Consider the following 18,440-nt stretch of genomic DNA (forward strand, 5'->3'; position numbering starts at 1 on the left):
GAGAATGGACGGCGTTTTTACAAGTAGCAGGGTGGGGTAAGGTGTAGTCCAGGTAGCTGTGAAAGTCTGTGGGTTTGTTATAGATATCAGTGGGTAAGCTGTCTCTGGAGATAGAGACAGTGAGATTGAGAAAAGGGAATGGAGGTGTCAGAAATGGACCAGGTGAATTTGAGGGCAGGGTGGCTGTTGGAGGCAAAGTGGATGAAGTTGACGAGTTCAGCATGGGTGCAGGAAGCAGCACCAATGCAGTCATTGATGTAGTGTAGAAAAAATGCTGCACGGTCACCAGTGTAGGCTTGGAACATAGATGGTTCCGTGAAGCTGACGAACAGGCCAGCATAGCTGGGACCCATGGCTACCCCTTTTGTTTGAAGGAAGTGGGAGGAGCCAAAGGAGAAGTTGTTTCAAGAGAAGACAAGTTCTGCTAGGCAAAGGAGAGTGGTGGTGGATGGGAACTGGTTAGGTCTGGTGTCCAGAAAAAAACAGAGAACTTTGAGGCCTTCCTGGCAGGTGATGGAGGTGTATAGGGACTGGACATCCATAGTAAAAATAAGATGATGAGGGCTAGGGAACTTCAAGTCCTTGAAAAGATAAGGAGTGTGTGTGTGGTGTCACGGACGTAGGTAGGAAGGGACTGAACTAGGGGGGGATAAAACAAAGTCAAGGTATGCCAATTATGAGTTCAGTGGGGCAATAGGGCATAGATGTTTGTATGCACAAATATAATCTATACAATCCGAATGATGCTTATACGTGGTCATATCCAGAAAGCAGAGTTTGATTTCCAGTCTTTTTGGTCCCATTGCCACTGAAAGCTTTTCTTTGTCAGTAGTTGTTAAGCTATGGCTAACCATGTTAGTCAAATAAAGGCAAATTCCAGTCTTTGATATGGAGTTTCTGCACCTGGAGCATTAGGATCATCGTGGCATCATAGACACCACCATCAGCGACTAACCTGAATGCTGCTCTGTTGTCATAGCTTGGGAACAAAGTTACTTTGCCATCTCTGCCCTGAACGGTACATGGCAAGTAGGAGATGTCCAGTTCAAAAAAACAAGGTGATTGGTTTACTTCTATGGCTTTGCTATCATGAATGAATAATCTGATGTCTTGACAGCTACTACTTTGCTATACTGTATATGGACATCTCATGACATGTTGGCACACTCATATAAGGAAATAGTGTTCTGTGCTCAGAATCAGGTTTATTATCACTGACTCATCGTGAAATGTGTTGGTTTGCGGCAGCAGTACAGTGCAATGCAAAAAAATTACTGTAAGTTACAATAAGAAATATAAAAATTAAGTAATACAGAAAGAGAGCAAAATAGTGAAGTAGTGTCTGTAGGTTCATGGACAGTTCAGAAATCTGATGGTGGAGGGAAAGAAGCTATTCCTGAAGTGTTGAGTGTGTGTCTTCAGGCTTCTATACCTCCTTCCTGATGGTAGTAATGAGAAGAGGGAATGTCTTGGATCATGAGGGTCCTTAATAATGGATGCTATCTTCTTGAGGCATCGACTTATAAGGATATTCTCTTCAGTACATGCATTCCAACTCTGAAAGTTGTGGATGTAGTTGAGGAGTTTTCTACATTGGCTCTGGTGGTGTGGGGACTTTTGGCCAAAGGAAGATGCTGCACAACATAAAAGGCAGGGTTTGAAAAGATGCATCTCTCTGACAAGGTGTGATTGGTAAGTGAGGAATAGGGAACATTAACTCCAATGGGGTGTCCTCTTGACTTAATGTCTGCAGCATGACCTTATCATAACCAATACACTATTTCCTCAGAGATACAAGAACAACAAATCAGGACAACTGATCCAAATACTGGTATGTATTGGATTATGTCATTGTCTGAGTAAGAGGGTGCATTACCCATGCTGTGACATTTAACAATGTCTCTTGGATGGGCTACCATCTTACTAACTTTGTTAACTCAATTAATCTGCCTCCAAAGCATCAACGACAGAAATAATCAATATAAGAAAATCATTGTTGAAGGTCCAAGGCATTATAAAGAGAACTCCTGAGACATAATGTTCTAACCTGCTGGCCTCCACCAACAGGAACCATAAAGTGGCCACAACATCTGAACTTTCCTAAAGTCCATCATAGTTAGCATCAAGAAAGAGACTCTTAGGATTCTGCATCAGAAAGAACCAGAACTGATTTGATAAGTGTGGACTGACTTCAGGTACCGGCAGTATCTGCCCTAAAGTTCTTTGATATAGCAATGAGGAAATTCGGTCTTAAATTCATCATTGCTTCTCCCATGTTTGGGAAGAAGTAGATATTCCACGGGACTTTGAGAAATGCCATAATTGAGACCGCTATCAAAAAAGGAAACAAATATGACTGGCTATAGTCTGCCATGGAAAATCATCGCCAAGATCCTCCTCAACTGTTTTGTGAAGTGGACAAACAGCTGTTCTCTGAATGACATAATGGGTTCGGTTCGTCTGGGGGCTTTGAGAAATGCAGGGAACAATGCAAACTATTATACGTGGCTTTGTTTGACTTACTGAAGCTGTTGATTGTGTCAATCAAGAGGGTGTGGGCCATATGCCTCAAATTTGGCTGCTTCTCAATATTCCTGGATTTCAGTGCTTTAAAAGGGATAGAGAGGGTGGAAAAAGGGGAGGAGGGTTGGCATTACTGGTCAGGGATACTATTACAGCTACAGAAAGGGTGGGTAATGTAGCAGGATCCTCTTTTGAGTCAATATGGATGGAAGTCAGGAACAGGAAGGGAGCAGTTCCTCTACTGGGGGTATTCTATAGGCCCCCTGGTAGCAGCAGAGATACAGAGGAGCAGATTGGGAGGCAGATTTTGGAAAGGTGCAAAAATAACAAGGTTGTTATCATGGGTGACTTTAATTTCCCTAATATTGATTGGCACCTGATTAGTTCCAAGGGTTTAGATGGGGCAGAGTTTGTTAAGTGTGTCCAGGACGGATTCCTGTCACAATATGTGGACAGGCCGACCAGGGGGAATGCCATATTAGATCTAGTACTAGGTAATGAACCGGGTCAGGTCACAGATCTCTCAGTGGGTGAGCATCTGGGGAACAGTGACCACCGCTCCCTGGCCTTTAGCATTATCATGGAAAAGGATAGCATCAGAGAGGACAGGAAAATTTTTAATTGGGGAAAGGCAAATTATGAGGCTATAAGGCTAGAACTTGCAGGTGTGAATTGGGATGATGTTTTTGCAGGGAAACGTACTATGTGGTCGATGTTTAGAGATATCTTGCAGGATGTTAGGGATAAATTTGTCCCAGTGAGGAAGATAAAGAATGGTAGGGTGAAGGAACCATGGGTGACAAGTGAGGTGGAAAATCTAGTCAGGTGGAAGAAGGCAGCATACATGAGGTTTAGGAAGCAAGGATCAGATGGGTCTATTGAGGAATATAGGGAAGCAAGAAAGGAGCTTAAGAAGGGGCTGAGAAGAGCAAGAAAGGGGCATGAGAAGGCCTTGGCGAGTAGAATAAAGGAAAACCCCAAGGCATTTTTCAATTATGTGAAGAAAAAAAGGATGGCAGGAGTGAAGGTAGGACCGATTAGAGATAAAGATGGGAAGATGTGCCTGGAGGCTGTGGAAGTGAGCGAGGTCCTCAATGAATACTTCTCTTCAGTATTCACCAATGAGAGGGAACTTGATGATGGTGAGGACAATATGAGTGAGGTTGATGTTCTGGAGCACGTTGATATTAAGGGAGAGGAGGTGTTGGAGTTGTTAAAATACATTAGGACAGATAAGTCCCCGGGGCCTGACGGAACATTCCCCAGGCTGCTCCATGAGGCGAGAGAAGAGATTGCTGAGCCTCTGGCTAGGATCTTTATGTCCTCGTTGTCCACGGGAATGGTACCAGAGGATTGGAGGGAGGCGAATGTTGTCCCCTTGTTCAAAAAAGGTAGTAGGGGTAGTCCGGGTAATTATAGACCAGTGAGCCTTACATCTGTGGTGGGAAAGCTGTTGGGAAAAGATTCTTAGAGATAGGATCTCTGGGCATTTAGAGAATCATGGTCTGATCAGGGACAGTCAGCATGGCTTTGGGAAGGGCAGATCGTGTCTAACAAGCCTGATAGAGTTCTTTGAGGAGGTGACCAGGCATATAGATGAGGGTAGTGCAGTGGATGTGATCTATATGGATTTTAGTAAGGCATTTGACAAGGTTCCACACGGTAGGCTTATTCAGAAAGAAGGCATGGGATCCAGGGAAGTTTGGCCAGGTGGATTCAGAATTGGCTTGCCTGCAGAAGGCAGAGGGTGGTGGTGGAGGGGGTACATTCAGATTGGAGGATTGTGACTAGTGGTGTCCCACAAGGATCTGTTCTGGGACCCCTACTTTTAGTGATTTTTATTAACGACTTGGATATGGGGGTAGAAGGGTGGGTTGGCAAGTCTGCAGACGACACAATGGTTGGTGGTGTTGTAGATAGTGTAGAGGAGTGTCAAAAGATTGCAGAGAGTCATTGATAGGATGCAGAAGTGGGCTGAGAAGTGGCAGATGGAGTTCAACCCGGAGAAGTGTGAGGTGGTACACTTTGGAAGGACGAACTCCAAGGCAGAGTACAAAGTAAACGGCAGGATACTTGGTAGTATGGAGGAGCAGAGGGATCTGGGGGTACATGTCCACAGATCCCTAAAAGTTGCCTCACAGGTGGATAGGGTAGTTAAGAAAGCTTATGGGGCGTTAGTTTTCATAAGTCGAGGGATAGAGTTTAAGAGTCGCGATGTAATGATGCAGCTCTATAAAACTCTGGTTAGGCCACACTTGGAGTATTGTGTCCAGTTCTGGTCACCTCACTATAGGAAGGATGTGGAAGCATTGGAAAGGGTACAGAGGAGATTTACCAGGGTGCTGCCTGGTTTAGAAAGTATGCATTATGATTCGAGATTAAGGGAGCTAGGGCTTTACTCTTTGGAGAGAAGGAGGATGAGAGGAGACATGATAGAGGTGTACAAGGTAATAAGAGGAATAGATAGAGTGGATAGCCAGCACCTCTTCCCCAGGGTACCACTGCTCAGTACAAGAGGACGTGGCTTTAAGGTAAGGGGTGGGAAGTTCAAGGGGGATATTAGAGGAAGGTGTTTTACTCAGAGAGTGGTTGGTGCGTGGAATGCACTGCCTGAGTCAGTGGTGGAGGCAGATACACTAGTGAAGTTTAAGAGACTACTGGACAGGTATATGGAGGAACTTAAGGTGGGGGCCTATATGGGAGGCAGGGTTTGAGGGTCGGCACAACATTTTGGGCCGAAGGGCCTGTACTGTGCTGTACTATTCTATGTTCTATGAAGTCACCCTTATGTTTGTGACTAGAAGGGAACTGAATTCTTGATGCATTGGTCTGCCATCTTCATGAAGTCAGTTATGCAAGCAGAATCAGGTGAGATGTCTATTAGCTTCGGCTGCTTATACCGTACATAAATTTGTCTCAATGTGTAATCTAAAACCTTGCAAAGTTGCAATATTGTGGTTCATTGTTCACCCAATTTTTTCTTTGTATTTTCTTTTTCTATTGAAAACATGTGAGTTGACACACCCTAGTTAAACAGGCTGACTGCAGAACTGCAAACTGAGTGAGTGTGCAACTGTATTGGAGCCTGTTTCAGAGTACAGCTACCTTGCTGTGTTCCCTCAACATAACCTTCACTGAGTAAGTTTTGTTTTTCAACTCTAGGTTGTCTGTGAAGCATACTTGTGCCTGAACTCTTGTTCTCTTCTACTTTTCTACAAATGGTGGCATGATATTCAAGTAGTGTTTCAATTTTACAGCAAGCATCTCCTGCTGTGGTCCAAAGTAACAGTGCCTTGTGCTAATTTCTTAATATAGGTTGGTTCAGCTCTTTCAGTGATTGCTGCTGCACTTCTCCGCTTGGCCTCTGAGCTGATGTGTCATTACCCACACACAAATGGACTCATTGACTTCTCAAGCTAATGGTGTTTTCTACCATTTCTGATGCTCGTACCTTACCAACACTTTTTTTTTAAGAATGCCACAAGGAGCACAATGTAGCAGTGGCCCTTTGAAGACGGTGCTGATGAAGGGTCTCGGCCTGGAACATTGACTGTTTATTCTTTCCAATAGCTGCTGCCTGGCCTGTTGAGATCCTCCAGCATTTTGTGTATGTTGCTTTGAAGATGCAACAGTGATGACTTTTCTCACTAGTGCCTTGACCTTTGCCTTCTTTAAAAACTGTGGATTCTGGTTAATTGTGCCATTGGTTAATCAAAGCTCCTGCTCATTTGAGACAACTCTTTAAGAACAAAAGCAGATCGAGAAAATAGCTGGGATTCCTTTTGCTTATTTGGGACACTGCTGCTTAATTGGGACAGAAGACAAACAGTTTCTAACTACCGTCAGTCACATGCACTTGTTTGGCCATTAGACGCTATACCGTGCTTAGAGCAAACAGTTTTAAACTAGTGTCAGTTGTGTGTGTTTGTGATCAAAAAGCAGTGATTATTGTCACTGATAGTTGGCAAGAAATAAGCAGCAAGACAATTCCAGATTTTCACGCTTTAAGCATTCAGGCTTGGAGATGCCGGAAGTGGTTATGACTGAAAATGAAATAATTTCTCTACTTAAACAAGTTAGTAACTGCAAATAATTTGAAGGACAATCATGTATTTAGTCATATAGTGCAAAGTAGGCCTTTTAAGCCACGGGCCCCCAGCAACCCTAACCTAATCACGGGACAATTCACAATGACCTATAAACCGACCCGGTATGTCTTTGGACTAGTTTGTTCTGTAAGTCATTTAAATACATAATCTGTTACTCAGTTTGTCTTTTTAAACCTTTTTAATTTAATTCCATGAAACTTCAGCTGATTGGGGCAGTTGCTTAATTGGGCCAAAATTGGTCCTGATGTGTCCCAGTTAACTGGAATCCAGTGTAGTAGCATTGGAGGCGCAACAAAGGAAATTTACCAGGCTAATTCATGTGATGAGAAGGTTGTCCTATCAAGGAGCTATATAGTTTGGAGTTTAAAAGAATGGAAGATGATCATATTCAAACATAATATCCTAAGGAGACTTGATTAGATAAATGTTGAGATTCAGACTTGTGGCAGAATTAGGAACAAAAGACATGTATTCAAAAAAAGGGGACAGTCATTTTAAGCCGTGGTGCTTAGATATGTTTTTGCCGATAGTAAATCTCTGGCATTCCCTGCCACTGAGGATGGTAGAGGAAAGGTCATTAGATATATTTAAGGTGGAGATAGGTCAACATTTGAAATGTCAAGGAATTGAGGATAACTTGAAATTAACGCTGAAGAGTTGAGGCCAACTTAAATCAACCTTGATGCTATTAATTGCTGATGTATTGAGGGTCAGGTGGCTTACTCCTGCTTGTACTTGTGTTTTAGTGCCAATTAATTTCAATACTGAAAATTGACCTCATCACACAATTGCAGTGTAGTTGTGGGTTGATCTTGTGTTTGAAATGTTGCATCCTCAAACCATAATAATGTACTGAACATTAGGATTTTCAACACAAAGGTGTTTATATAATCGGAAAAGCATGGCATAAACACCACATGATATTAAGTTTTAAAAAGTGATGACATCATTAAATAAATGAACTCTTTGCATTCTGTCAAAACACCATTAATAAAGTAATTGTTTCAGGATTTATGAAAATAATTTTGTTAATGTATACTGTTGAGGTTGAAATTATAGAAATACAGAATTGATCTTTTTTCTTAACTGTTTTTAGTGTGTAAGTCACAAGGTAAATTAATTGTCAACTAATAACACTTCTGGTAATGTTTTTACATTGCTTTAATATTTGCAATTCTTTCAATTTTTTTTCCCCATTTGTAAAATGTATCTCTTGACAGTTTGTGCAAGTGTCTCTCTTGGCTCTCTCTTCTAAAGGCTTTTAACTTGATTCCTAAGCATTTGATTTTAATTTATAACCAGGAATAAAACTGTCTTAGCTTATCAACACAAAATATTAAATTTCTAATACATAAATATCTTTGATTCATCATTCTCATTCTTTTGTGCCACAGCTACCTTCAAATTGTCCTTCCAGAATAACTTTTGTAGTTGTTGTGACTTTAATTGTACTAATAAGTAACAGTTAAGAATTCCGTACTGTTGGTAAAATTTCTGAAGTAATTCCCATCATAGCGTCATTTAGTACATTTTTAGATACTGAAATAGATTAAAATCAGTATGTTTTTGTTAAATGTATTATTTGTTCCAAGTTTGTATTAAGAATACTTGCAACTATAGAACTTGAATCATAAATGATGTTTGCCCAGCTCACACAACTCACACAATATGTATTGCCAGGAGCCAAACATTGGGCATTGTTTGGAGGGAAGGACCAATATATCCTCTCAATCGACAAACGGTACAGCCTAATTGATTTAATAGTGTTGAGGTTCTTTGCCCTGAGTTTGTGATTTTGTTAATTCATTGTCTGATTTTTTTTTTTGATAATGATTTCCATAAAACTCCACGGACCCTGCAACCTAAGTTACAAATCTGATCCTTGGTTTATTACAATCAGGAAAGGGTACTATACTTCAAAAGTTACCATAAGTATGAATCTAACTCTGATGGTAAAGCATAAAATAGAAATATTATGTCACAAGCTACAACTTTTGTTTGCTTTATTTCCTAATAACCAAGAATAGTTTTTATCAAGCTTTTGGGATTATGGATCTGAATAATTTTAACAAGTGTGCATATTTTTTGAGGGAATGAGGGATCAAATGCACAAGGGTTATTAACCAGTTATAAATATTTGTTATTTTTGCACTTTTAAGCCATGGTTATAGCAGAATATTACTGACATTTTTATATGAAAAACTATTAGACTATTCAAGTAACTTTTTAATCAAAAACACAAGGACATTAATTTTCCTTTTTAAGATTTAATTTGTCTGTATTTTAAAATTTCAGGATTGTTTGTTTGGCGACAGATGCTAACGGTGGTACATTGTCTTATGTTGGCCAGCTCAATTCAGATGTGAATTTGGAACTGCAGGCTGCAGGTAAGGCACTTGTACATTGTGACAAAAGATATACTTTTTGTCAGACAAGTTTTAATTTGTGGGTATTTCCACTAGAACTAATATAGACTGACTGTTAAGAAATAGTGATAGGTAAAATAAATGAGAAAATGAACAGAAGAGTGGCCGACTTTTGTCCTAAAATAGAAAGCTTTGGGTACAAATACATTGTTAATATTTTAAAATTCAGGGCATTCATTGTTTTGACAACTGACTAAACTAAGGTATAATTTAGTCAGTTATCAGGTTTCTTTCACCCGTGTTCTCTCTAAGTTCCCACTAGACTAGGGATTCCCAACCTTCTTCATGCCACAAACCTTTACCATTAACCAAGGGGTCAGTTGACCCCAGGTGGGAACCCCTGTGTTTTACAGTCTCTGCTGGGGAAGTATGAATTGCTTTAGGAGGTTTGTTTTCTGAAAGGATTTAGAATTGGGTTCAATATTACTGGGAGATGTCACGAAATCTTTTGCAGCAGCAGTGCATTGCAATACTTAATAATAATTTTTAAAAATGATATTCTCAATAAAAAGAACAAAATATGGTGAGGTGGTGTTCATGGGTTCATTGTCTATTCAGAAATCTGATGATGGAGGGGAAGAAGTTGTTCTTGAAACATTGAATGTGTTTCTTCAGGTCCTGTACCTCCTCCTGGATGATAGCAATGAAAAGAGGGCAGGTCCTGGGTGAAGGGAGTTCTTAAAGATGGATGCCGCCTCTTGAGCCATTGCCTTTTGAAGGTGTCCTCAATGCTGTGGAGGTTAGTGCCCATGATGGAGCTGGCTGAGTTTGCAGCTTTTTCCGATCCTGTGCAGTGGCCCCTCCATAGTAAGCAGTGATGCAAACAGTTAGAATGCTCTCCACAGTACATTTATAGAAATTTGTGAATGTCTTTGGTGATATACCAAGCCTCCTCAAACTCTCAATGAAATATAGCTGCTGTCATGCCTTCGTTGTAAATGCATAAATATGTTGTGCCCTGGATAGATCTTCGGAGATGTTGATATGCAGCAACTTGAAACTGCTCGCCCTTTTGACTTCTGATCCCTCGACGAGGACTGGTGTGTGTTCCACTGACTTGCCCTTCCCGAAGTCCACAGTCAGTTCCTTGTTCTTGCTGACATCAAACGCAAGATTGCTGTTGCAATACCACTCAATCAGCTGATCTACCTCGCTCCTGTGCACCTCCTTGTCACCATCTGAAATTCTGCCAACAATAGTATCAAAGCAGATTTATAGATGGCGTTTGAGCTGTGCCTAGCCACACATCGCTCAAAGGTTCATTTATTATCAAACCATGTATCCATATACAACTGTGACATTTGTCTTCTCTAGATAGATGCTAAACAAAGAAAGAGCTTGAAAGGCATTCAGAGAGAAACATCAAACCCACCCCTCCCCCACACAAAACAGAACAAGAACATTGACCCCCACGAACAACCCCTCTCCCACGCAAATAACTAACAGAATATCAACCCCCAAACATCCTCCCCTTGCACAACATGGGTATAGAGAGAGTAGAGCAGTGGGCTAAGAAGGCATCCTTGAGGTATGCCAGTGTTGGTCAGTGAGGAGATGTTATTTCCGACCCGCACACAGTATGGTCTTCGGGTGAGGAAGTTAAAGATCCAGTTGCAGCGCGAGGTACAGGGGTGCAGATTTTGGAGCTTGTTGATTAGAACTCAGGGTATGATTGTGTTGAGCACTGAGCTGCAATCAGCAAACATCAGCCTGATGTAGGTATTGCTGTTGTCTAGGTGATCCAAGGCTGAATGGAGAGCCAGTGAGGTTGCATCTGTTGTAGACCTATTAGGTGGTAGGTAAATTGCAGTGGGTCCAGGTTCTTGCTTAGGCCTGGACCAAACTCTCAAAGTGACTGGGCAATAGTCATTGGGCACTGCTTTGATTGTTGTACTTTTTAGTGGGGGAACAACCTACAACTGTAGCAGTGAGAGATTAAAGATGCCCTTGAACACTCCTGCCAGTTGGTTGGCACATGTTTTCAATGCCTTACCTGGTACACCATCTGGGCCTGACACCTTGTGAGGGTTGGCCCTTTTGAAGGATGTTTTGACATCAGCCTCAGAGACAGAGGTCACAGTATCACCTGATGCTGCAGGGATTCACACAGGTGTATCTTCCTCTCAAATTGTGCATAAAAGGCGCTGAGCTGATCTGGAACTGAAGCACCACATCCATTCGTGATGTTATGTTTTGCTTGTCGGAAGTACTGGCCTGCAAACCCTGCCAGAGCTGATACGCATGCAATTCCATCTCTAACCTCGATTGGAATTGGCTTTTTTACCCTTAAAATAGCTGCCTTTACTCGTACCTGGACGGGTTGTTTAGTTCTGGATTACCAGTCAAGAATGTCACAGATATAGCCCACAGCAAACAACAAATTTCCTGGTTCATCCACAGCTTTTGGTTTGGGTATGTCCGGTGTGTCCTGGAGGGTACACACTCATCCCTGTAGTTCTTGATGAAGTCAGTCACAACTGTGACATATTCATCCACATTCAAAGATCAGTCCCTGAATATTGTGCAGTCCATTGACTCAAAGCAGTCCTGTAAGCACTTCTCCGCCTTTCTTGACCATACCTTCTGGGACTTCACTGGTGCTCCGATCTTTAGTTTTTGCCTATACGCTGGGAGTAGTTTAGCCAGATGATCGGACATTCCAAGCTTGCGATGGCACAGTAAGTGTTCTTGCTGGTGGTATAACAGTAGTCAAGTTTGTAGGCTTCTCTGGTTCCACAGTTGAAATGTTGGTGGTAGTTGTTCAGAGATTTCTTCAAGCTGGTCTGGTGGAAGTCCTCCACAATGATAGGGAAGGCATCAAATATATTCAGGTACTCAAATATGTCAAACCTGAAGTATTAGTTAGATTCTCAACTCTACTGAAAACAGGATTAAAATGCAGCAACACACAGCTCGAATTACATCATCAAGTTCACCGATGACACAACCGTGGTGGGTCTCATCAGCAAGAACGACGAGTCAGCATACAGAGAGGAGGTGCAGCGGCTAACAGACTGGTGCAGAGCCAACAACCTATCTCTGAATGCGAACAAAACAAAAGAGATGGTTGTTGACTTCAGGAGAGCAGAGAGCGACCTCTCTCCGCTGAACATTGACGGCTCCTCCGTTGAGATCATTAAGAGCACCAAATTTCTTGGTGTTCACCTGGCAGAGAATCTCACCTGGGCCCTCAACACCAGCTCCATAGCCAAGAAAGCCCAGCAGCGTCTCTACTTGCTGCGAAGGCTGAGAAAAGTCCATCTCCCACCCCCCATCCTCACCACATGCTACAGAGGATGTATCGAGAGTATCCTGAGCAGCTGCGTCACTGCCTGGTTCGGGAATTGCAACGTCTCGGATTGCAAGACCATGCAGCGGATAGTGAGGTCATCTGAGAAGATCATCGGGGTCTTTCTTCCCACTATTACAGACATCTACACCACACGCTGTGCCCGCAAAGCTAACAGTATTGTGAAGGACCCCACAAACCCCTCACACAAACTCTTCTCCCTCCTGCCATCTGGCAAAAGGTACCGAAGCATTTGGGCTCTCACGACCAGACTGTGCAACAGTTTCTTCCCCCAAGCCATCAGGCTCCTCAATACTCAGAATCTAGACTGACATCTACATCATTTATTATTATATTGTAGTTTGTCCTCTACTGTGCCTATTGTCTTATTTATTAGTTATTGTACTGCCCTGCACTGTTTTGTGCACTTTATGTAGTCCTGTGCAGGTCTGTAGTCTAGTGCAGTTTTTATGTTGTTTTACGTAGTCTAGTGTAGCCTTGTGCTGTCTCACATAGTTTTGTTTTGTTTCATGTAGCACCAGGGTCCTGGAGGAACATTGTTTCATTTTTACTGTGTACTGTACCAGCAGCTTATGGTCGAAATGACAATAAACTTGACTTGAATATGTGCATTTAAAGTCAAACTGTGGTGGTTTGCCAAATAAATTAATTGCACAGTGAGAGCTGTGTTCTGGAATGGACTCTATGTATGGCTGCTGGAAACAGATTTAACTGTTCTCTCAAAAAGGACTTGAATACTCAAATTTTGGAGCTGGGCAACCTAACATTTTCTAATGAAATCCTCAAAGTCAAGTTTATGGTCATATGGACAAGTATGCACAGGTGCAATGAAAAACATGCTTGTAGAGGCATCTCTGGCACATAGCATCATATAAGCAACATTCACAAGAAACCCATAAGTGTAAATTATATATATGGAAGAGTAAACAGTTGATACTTGGGACCGAAACCCTTCATCAGGACTCTCGGCCTGAAATGTTGACTGTTTACTCTCTTCCATAGATGCTGCCTGGCCTGCTGAGTTCTTCCAGCATTTTGTGTGTATTACTGTGAAATCCAGCATCTGCAGATTTTCTTTTGAACGTAAATTATATGCAATTTTTACAAGAAAACACAAGTAGCAGGAACAAAAACATCCGTTTTTATACAAGTGGCCGAAGTGTTCATAGTGTTGCTAAACTATTGCGTTTGCTATTTGTTTCAAGCATGGACTGGTTGAACTGAAGTCACTGGTCTTGAACCTGCTGGTGTAGGACATCAGGCTTCTGTGCCTCAAGTCTGATGGTAGCTGTGAATAGTTGGCAAGATCCAGATCGTGGTGGTGATTGATCATTAATGTTGCCTTCTTGAGGCGGTACCTCCTGTCGATACTATTAATGACAGGGACAGTGTATAATGTATTGGGCAGAGTCCACTCGTCCCTGTAGTTTCATACGTTCTTGCCATTTGAATTGCCTCACCAAACCATGATATATCCTGTCAAGATACTTTGGACAGTATCTCTGTAGAAGTTTGATCGTGTTCAGTGATAAGCTGAATCTCCTTAAGCTCTTAAGAAATTAAAGACCCTCATGCACTTTTCTTATAATTACATCTATGTGCTGGGCCCAGGACAAGCATTTGATATGATAACTCCCAGGAACTTAAAGATGCTGACTCACTCCCCTGCTGATTTTCCAATATCGATTGGTGTATATTTGCTGTCTTTCTCCTTCCTGAAGTCATTGAGCAGCTCTTTAGTTTTGCTGACATTGAGTGGGGGATTCTTGTTGCGGCACCACTTGACCAAGTGACCTATCTCACTCCAGTAAACTAATTGGTCCCTGTGATTTGTGCAATAATGGTAGTAGTTTGTAGTAAGTTTGAAAATGTCATTGGAGCCGCGCTGAGCCGCACAGTTATGTGTACAGGGCTAAGCAAGCGGCTTTGAGGTGCACCTGCATTGATGGTTAGTGAGGAGGAGGAGTTACCAATTCTCACTAATTGAGGTCTGCTGATGATAAAATAGGACTGCACCAGGGTCTTTATGTATCAGCAGACCTCAAATGTGCAAGAATGTGTGAAGCTACAGGTTGCAGAGGCTCAGGTCTTGAAGCTTGATGATGAATTTGAATGGGATAATGTTGAACACCAGTAGCCCATGAAGGCAGTTTGATTTACAGGTTCCTGTTACCATATGGTCCAGAACAGAGTGAGGAGCCAGAGAAACTGCACCTGACTCTTCAAACTAAGTAGAATTTAATCAAAATTTGACACAAGCCCAGTGTTAATAAAGGTAAGTAAGATGACGGTTAATCTGCCCCATAGTGTTTGAGATTTTTTTCATTTTTGAGGTATTTGATCTTGCTCTATAACGGATCATTTCTGGGTGTCAGACACAGTGATATAGCTTTAGAATCACGTAATTACCATGTATGGATGGTAGATTATCTCCCTATAGTAGAATTGTGAATCAGAAGTGTTTTTGCATTATTTTGGTAGTTTCAGGATAACTTTTCAAACTTGCCTTTCCAGATTTCTCTGATTCACTAAATTTCACAGCTGCCTTGGTGAGAATTGAGCTCTGGATGACTTGAAATATAACCACTATTTGACTTTATGCTTGGCATGGCGGCATTGCTCTTAATTGTGTATTTGTTTTTCTTGTCTAGCTGTTAATAAGCAAACTTGCATAAGCACATAACCTCAATTCTAATCTTCAAATTTATATGCAATGACTGATCATGTGGTGTAGTTACAGTTTGCCTGATTTAAGTCAGGGAATTCCTTGCTTGGGAGCAACTGAATGCTGGAAGTTCCTTTTGGAACTGCTGGCTATTCTGCTGAGTATCTTTTCATGTGTAGTTGTTTAATCTCTCATGGAGTTTACTTTCAAGTTGAGCACATGTTTTATCCAGTAAATTGTTAGCTTGATAATGTGCATTTGAACTGTACGATCAGCTCTGTGCCTCACAGCAGCTGAAAATACAGAACTTTCGTTATGTTATAGAACATTTTAGAAATTAAACATAAGTTTTTGCTTTTGATGAAAATTATTGTGATTCTTGGCAAACTAGTTGGAGGATATTTCATTACTTGACATATGCATTCTGAAAATATACAGCTGTGGTTTTCAGGAATCCTGGCAGATCATTTAATCTTCATAGTGTGTGATTCAAATTTTAGGGCCTTCCAGCTGCAAGGACAATTTATTTTTTGCTCTTCAAATTACAGCTTACATGTACTGTGACAGCCAGTGGCATACAATGACAAAGCTTGTACAAGAAGCATGTGCAGATGTGGGTCTATAATTTGGATGTGTCTAAATAAAAATTATTATAAATATGTTTTAGTGTCTCCACAGCCTTTGCTGCAGCAAGATGGTTTGAGTGCTATTTCAACAGGCAGTCCCCTTCTTCAGATTCGCCCTCTGGATGCAGGATCACAACAACTACAAAATGTTATTCTGGAAGGACAAATCGAAGGTAGCAGTGGCACAAAAGAACTGGAGAGTGATGAGCCAAAGGTATTTGCATTAGAAATTTAATAATTTTGTTTTGACAAAGTTAGACAGTTTTATTCCTAATCAAACACCTAAGCGATAGCAGAATGAGGTTACATTTTATGGTGCGTTCATTAATATAATGAAATCCCATGTCACATTTTGGACACCAGTTGATTCTTTGTCAAGGTTAAAGAAGCAGAGGTACAGCCAGCTCTTGGCTTTTGAATTCATTGCCAAATGTATTTATCCATAAAACTTAATTGTTTTAAAAGACAGCAACATTTAAAAGTAAGTCTGGATGAGTAAGCATTGTGAAGGAATGTTTTACATTCTGCTGCAGTTTACAATAAAATTTTGAGGAATCTTTAAGCCTGATAAGCAGAGGCTGATCAGATGTTTGCTTTAGTTAAAATGTAATGGCTCTAATTTCCTATTTGCTCCACCCATTGACAACTCCATAGATTTCATGCCACTTGTAGAATCATGCTTGACTTCATTTTTTGAACATTTTAGCAAGGATGACTGAATACCAATAGCTAGTGACCATTGAAGGTGCAAGGCTTATTAATTGCATGGCTGGTACCACCACCATTTGTGTCATTCAGTTGTGCACAGGACCGAAAGATGCAGAAGGTTGTAAATCTAGTCTGCTCCATCTTGGGCACTAGCCTGCAAAGTACCCAGGACATCTTTAGGGAGCAGTGTCTCAGAAAGGCAGCGTCCATTATTAAAAGACCTCCAGCACCCAGGGCATGCCCTTTTCTCACTGTTACCATCAGGTAGGAGTTACAGAAGCCTGAAGGCACACACTCAGCAATTCAGGAACAGCTTCTTCCCCTCTGCCATCTGATTCCTAAATGAACTTTGATGCTTAGGACACTACTTCACTTTTTTAATATACAGTATTTTTGTTTTTGCACATTTTTAATAATCCATTCAATATATGTAATTGATTTACTTGTTTATTATTATGTTTTTTCTATATTATTATCATTTTTTCTCTCTCTGCTAGATTATGTATTGCATTGAACTGCTGCTGCTAAGTTAACCTGATTCTGATTCTTATGTTCACACCCTATCACTGGGAATATCTTTATTTTCTCCACCACACACTGTTCTGCAGCTGATTTTAATCTTGCCTTGTTCTGTTAATCAAAACTAAAACGTTAGCTGAAATTCCCTCTCTGAAGATGCTGCCTGAGCAGCTGAATATTTTCAATGTGTTTTGTCTTTGTCTCAGATTTCCATCCTTAGCTTTTAGTTTTTAGTTTTAATCAGTGAGAAAGTTATTATGAATAAGTGCAGGTTAAAAGCATTCTGTCTCAAAACCTGTGATGAAAGCAGAAAGACTGATGTTAAAAGTGAATTGGATTAGTCCTGTTCTTAGTGAGCATTTGGGCATTTTTCCACATTTTCCAAAAGAGTTGATGTTGTAGCTTGACTGTGGCTAGTTCTGAAATACATACCATGATTATTATAACTCGAATATTGCCCGGTACCATAGATTATCCTGTATCCCAGTTGTTAGTTTAGCTTTTGATATCATGTGAACTGGTTGAACACTGATATCATTGAAGGTGGCAATCTCAAAAAGAAGCCTGGACAGATTATTCACTCAGCATTTCTGGTTGAGCATAGGTTTTAGACCTGTCTTAAGCACACATATGCTATGCCTTGATGTTGTTAAGAATTGGATGTTCTTGGAGGTACCTTGGCTCTGACCTCAAAGACCAGCAAGTTCTGACATCTCATGGCAAATTTGTCCTTCAGCCTGAGGAACTGACTTGCTGAAATGTGATCCACTGTTTGATTTGCCTTTGGGTAATTAAAATTAATTATATTGTCAGGTAAATTGAAAACAATATTTTGCTGAAATGTGACTTGGCTCCTGGTGTAACTATAATTATTTTGATTTTGGGGGTTGGAGTCCCTTTCATACAGGTAGAGACTTGGAGGCCCCCAAAGCCTCAGAATAAAATGGTGAGCTCTTCACAGCCTCCCAAGATCAAATAAAATGTTAGCCAACATTGGGATAATTTTTTCATTATTGTTATTCCCATTGTTATTAAAATAATACGTACATTGTAATGTCTGAAAGTGGCAAAACACACAAAGTGCTTTAGAGTTGAGACTTTCCATTTGTTGCTATAATGTAAAGGCGACAGCTAATTTTTACACATCAAGCTTTCTCAACAAATAATATGAAATTTAACAGGCAACATGCTTTTCCTAATATTGACTAAGAAATAAATGTTGAATAGGTGAAAGGAAGAACTTGTGTTTAATAATAATGATCTAGTATCCTTTGCATTCACCTGAGCTTTGATCATTCTACTTTATATCTGGCATTACTGATAGACAGGCCATCCCTGAGTTACAAGCGAGTTCCGTTCCTGAGTCCGTCTTTAAGTCAGATTTGTACGTAAGTCAGAACAGGTATATCCAGTATTATTTAGCGTCAGTTAGTCAAACGTTTGTCTTAGTGTATAGTATATATTTTACCTTTCTATGCATATAAAACACTTAAGAAACGTATGTATTTCAATAATTAAATCAGTGCGTTGCTTAGTAATAATCGTAGCTTTCAT

The 18,440-nt window shown here is 40.8% G+C and overlaps 1 protein-coding gene across 1 annotated transcript in view; it reads left to right on the top strand.

Annotated features, from left to right (window-relative positions):
• Nucleotides 1-18,440, top strand: part of LOC134345663 (uncharacterized) — a 52,082-nt gene that overhangs the window by 1,820 nt on the left and 31,822 nt on the right. The window contains exons 2-3 of the mRNA XM_063046686.1: nt 8,928-9,019; nt 15,701-15,873. Coding sequence (XP_062902756.1) covers nt 8,928-9,019; nt 15,701-15,873 — 265 coding nt within the window. The remainder of the gene's footprint in view (nt 1-8,927; nt 9,020-15,700; nt 15,874-18,440) is intronic.

This window comes from Mobula hypostoma, chromosome 4 (genome assembly GCF_963921235.1).
Source record: "Mobula hypostoma chromosome 4, sMobHyp1.1, whole genome shotgun sequence".
Classification (NCBI taxonomy): domain Eukaryota; kingdom Metazoa; phylum Chordata; class Chondrichthyes; order Myliobatiformes; family Myliobatidae; genus Mobula; species Mobula hypostoma.